This window comes from Cotesia glomerata, linkage group LG7 (genome assembly GCF_020080835.1).
Source record: "Cotesia glomerata isolate CgM1 linkage group LG7, MPM_Cglom_v2.3, whole genome shotgun sequence".
Taxonomy (NCBI): Eukaryota; Metazoa; Arthropoda; class Insecta; order Hymenoptera; family Braconidae; genus Cotesia; species Cotesia glomerata.
In genome coordinates this window covers 14,833,116-14,837,814 of record NC_058164.1, presented here as the reverse complement: position 1 = coordinate 14,837,814, position 4,699 = coordinate 14,833,116, and the positions used below count along the sequence as shown (strand labels likewise).

At 34.7% G+C, this 4,699-nt stretch overlaps 1 protein-coding gene across 1 annotated transcript; it reads left to right on the top strand.

The window, feature by feature from the left end:
* The first annotated feature begins 261 nt into the window (after positions 1-261).
* On the top strand, positions 262-2,599 carry LOC123269514. The gene is made up of 3 exons (XM_044735255.1): positions 262-697; positions 889-1,172; positions 1,722-2,599. Exons 1-3 carry the CDS (start codon positions 313-315, stop codon positions 2,556-2,558), a joined length of 1,506 nt encoding a protein of 501 aa, XP_044591190.1. The 5' UTR covers positions 262-312; the 3' UTR covers positions 2,559-2,599.
* The last annotated feature ends 2,100 nt before the right edge of the window (positions 2,600-4,699 follow it).

Genomic DNA, 4,699 nt, shown 5'->3' with positions numbered 1-4,699 from the left:
GATAATAATAGTGAAGAGAACATTGATAGCAATGATAAAAACTATAATAATAATGGTAATGATAGTAATAATAATGTCGGAGAGTTTGATAACGACAATGTCAACTATTATTGTGCAGTTGAGACTGATGATGTTGCTAATCATAAAATATCAAGTCATCCATCTCAATTATTCCAGGAATCTTTGGAAAGTAATACTTCTCGTATAATCTCTGATTATGAAGATGAAATGCCAAAACAACAAGTTCCAAAAATTGATACAATGACACCATAACTTGCTGCGGCTTTGGATAGAGCTAACGTGACTAGTAGGATGGCGACTTACATTATTGCTGCTTTATTATCTTGCTTGAACATTGATTGTGCAAGCGTAAACTTTAGTCATGTGACTATTCACCGAGCAAGGGAAAAATTCCGGAAAGAAGCGGCGTTAAATCTGAAGACTAATCTGGAAACTGACAATTATGTACTACATTTTGATGGAAAACTGTTATCAGATATTACAGGTACAGAACAAGTTGACCGGCTTCCGATTATTTTATCATCATCAGGTAAATTTCAACTGTTAGGAGTTCCTAAACTAGAATCTGGGACTGGACAAAACCAAGCTTCAGCTATTATTAAAACAGTAAAACAATGGGATATTAATACTGACAACATCAAAGCATTGTGTTCTGATACTACGGCGTCAAATACGGGTAAATAATTTATTAATAAAAAAAATATAACATGGTTGATTACCGTAATGTTTAAATGCTAAATCAAATCAGATTTTTAGTATTAACCATTAATTTCCAAGTTATGAGTTATTTTTTCAAGTTGAAAAGATTTCTCCGTACTACTCTAAAAAATCGATACTTCACTAGCAATTCTTATTTTATTTTTTCAGGAATCAGAAATGGTGCGTGTGTATTAGTAGAAAAGGCTCTTAGTAGAAAACTGTTGTACTTGCCATGCCGACACCATATTTTTGAAATTGTTCTTCGAAGTGCATTTGAAGTATACTGGCCTGCTTCGTCTGGCCCAAACGTTCCAATTTATCAGAGATTTAAAAAGAAGTGGGATGAAATTGACCAATCAAACTTTACGGCTGGTATTTGTGACAAAAAAGTTTTGGAAGTAATAACACCAATCAAAGATGAGATTTTGAAATTCGTTAATAATCAAATAGAAGTAAAATTTTTTAATCCAGCGCTGAAGAATTATTAACTGATGTTAAAGTGGAAAAGAAAAATGTATAAAGTTCAGTATAATTGAGGAGCTGATTTTCAAAAGGGTATCTTTTCATATTTTAAAATACCAGTTTTCTGAACTTTTAAATACTAATTACTTTGAGAATTATGAACATTTATAAATGAAAATCGAATTGCAGCTTCATAACCGATTGCACTTTATAGCTAAATTAAAAAGTTCAATACAAATATTTATGATTGAAGATCACTAGTTTTTTGTCTCGATTAATCAAAAATCAAAAGATACCCTTTTGAAAATAAGCTCCTCAATTATCAATTTTACTCTGATTAATTAACTTGCCGTCGTGATTAAAAATATTGAAAATCAGTTTCACATGACTGTTATACTTTCAATCATCTTTAACGATTAAAATTGCGTTTGTAAAATATTTTACAACTTTTACCTCACATCAGTTAATAATAATTAGTCTTCTCAACTTTGAAATTGCGATATAATCAATTTCATTTTGACTTATAACTTTTTTTGTAGATGGATCATTGTCGAGACGATTACCGTGAACTTCTGGAATTATCATTAATATTTTTGGGTACTACTACCACAAATATTACATTTAAGCATCCTGGAGTGGTCCATCATGCAAGGTGGATGGCTAAAGCAATATATAGTTTAAAAATTTTTTTATTCAGAAATGAATTTCATCTTATTAAATCGGAAATAGATGGATTACGAGAACTTTGTTTATTTATCATAATATTCTATTTAAAAGCTTGGTTCACTGCGCCGTGTGCTATAACAGCACCTAATAATGATTTAACTTTGATTAAAGAATTAATTTCATATGAAAGATTTAATAATAGTCTTTCACAGACATGCTCACAAAAATTAGCCGATCACTTGTGGTATTTAAACAACGAGCTGTCTGTTTTATCTCTCTTTGATAAAAATGTTTCAGTTGGAACAAAAAAAAGAATAGTTCATGCTCTTAAAAACTGTAAAGCCAATGAAACTACAACAAATCGCTTTATAATAGATAAGAAAAATTTAGAGTCATTATTAAATAAAGATCTTAGTCAATTTATGTCTATGAGATCGATTAATATATTTGAATCGTTTGATTTGTCGTATGAGTTCATTGATGAGGATGTTACTTTGTGGCCTCAGAATCCGAATTTCTTAGAAAACTTGGAGTATTTCGGGAAACTTCAAGTTGTGAATGATGTAGCAGAACGCGGCGTGGCATTGATAGAGCAGTATAATCGATGCTTAACGAAAGATGAAGAACAGCTTCAATATTTGTTGCATGTAGTGACAGAACATAGAAAACAATATCCTAATTGCAATAAAAGTAATTTTATAAAACTGTAATATTTTCAAGTTGAAAAATTGTTGTAACAAGTTGTAAATATAGTTTTTTGTTATAAAGAATTAATTGTTCAATTAAATTTCTTAATATTTAGTAAAAAAAAAAAAATAAATTTGTTATAAAAGAGACCAAAAAATCATTTATAAGATATTTTTAACGTTTATATTTATATATTAGTGCATTTCGTGAGTTAAGTATTGAATTAATTAGTAAAAAAAAAAGTTTACAGTCTCAGGTTAACGGAAGTGAATTTATTTAACATCAAAAATAATAAAAATATAGCATATGATATTTTTTTTGTAGTTTTATTGGAAAATATTATAAATTTTTTATTAGTGTTATCTTTGACCGCGGATATCTTTGAAGCCGTTAATCTGAGGAACTTTGGTCTTCAGACATTTTTTGTAGAGCGTAAAATTTTCTACAAATATCATTTTTCAGATTGTTGTTACGATGAACCGTTCCAGAGTAATAAAAATTAAAAAATTAAAAAAAATTTTTCCCGTGTTATTTAAATGGAAAATAAAGAAATGGATACAGGCAAATCTTACTATTGATATTAAGAGCTCACATGGGCGCCAAAATTTTTGTTTTTAGGTATACTATCAATTTTTAGACACCAAAAGAAAAAAAAAAATTCGTCTTTTTTTGAAACACCCTACTGCTTATGCAGACAGTACGGGAATTAAAGCTCGACGTTGTGCTTTTATCGGAGCCATATAAACATTTAGCTGGACAACCTTGGGAGACGGATATCACCACGAAAGCTGTGATCTGGGCTTGTGGTAAGCTCCCTTTCCAGAGTGTAGCTACCAATGGCAGCGCTGGCTTTGTAGCAGCATCAGTAGATGGCATCCGTTTTTACAGCTGCTACGCACCACCTAGCCTCTCAATTGCTGAGTTTACTGACTTCTTGGATCGACTGACCAAGGACGCGAAGTAACATCATCCAGTGGCGATAGCCGGGGACTTTAACGCCTGGGCAGTGGACTGGGGCAGTAAGCAGACTAATGCACGAGGAAAAGAGCTGCTAGAAGCTCTTTCTATACTAGATGTAGTCTTGCTCAACAGTGGTGACACGCTGACCTACACCAAAGGTGACGCAAGCTCGATTGTAGACGTCACTTTTGTCAGTACCAGCCTTGCTAAAGGTAACTCTAACTGGAAGGTACTGGACATCTACACTTCCAGTGACCATCATGCGATACTCTGGGAAACGTCAAACGACCAGAACCTCAGGGGGCCTATCAAGCAATTTAACACCGTTGGTTGGAAGGTGAAATCTTTTGACCCAGAAGTATTGCTAACAGCCCTCGATAGTGATCCGATAGAGACTGGATGTGCAGAAGAACATACTAAGGCCCTGATGATGCGAGTAACACAAGCTTGTGATGCCAGTATGCCTCGCAAACGTGTTATGAATTCAAGACCTGCGGTACACTGGTGGAATGATCATATCAGCAACCTCCGTAAAGAGTGTCATCGAAAGAGAAGAATATCTCAGCATGGCTATCAACGACCTAACTCTGCAGTGCTGATCGCAGAGTACAAAAAAGCTCGTCGTGAACTTAATAAGGCCATAAAAGAGAGCAAAGGAAGATGCTGGAAAGAGCTCATATACGAGATCGACAAAGACGTGTGGGGTCGGCCGTATAAGGTGGTCATGACACACCTGAAGAAACAACAAATGCCGTCACCTACGTGTCCCCAACTCCTTCAGAAAATCGTCACTGCGCTGTTTCCACAGCAACACAGTCTCAATTATCAGTTAACGCAAGATGAACTGGACGACATTCCACCTGTCACTGAAGAAGAATTGTTGGAGGCCTGTAATCGGGTAGGAAATAATAAAGCGCCGGGATTGGATGGAATCCCTAATATAGCCTTGAAAACCATCATAAAGGCAGCACCAACATTATTTCTAGACGATTACAACGCATGCCTCAAGGAGGGGACTTTTCCTCGTAAGTGGAAACAGCAACGGTTAGTACTTTTACCTAAAGGAAAGAAACCGCCAGAAGAACCGTCATCTTACCGACCACTCTGCATGCTAGATACGGCGGGTAAGATATTTGAGCGTATCATCCATCAGCGAATAGATGCAGTAGTCGACCCACTCTTGGCAGACAACCTGTATGGGTTC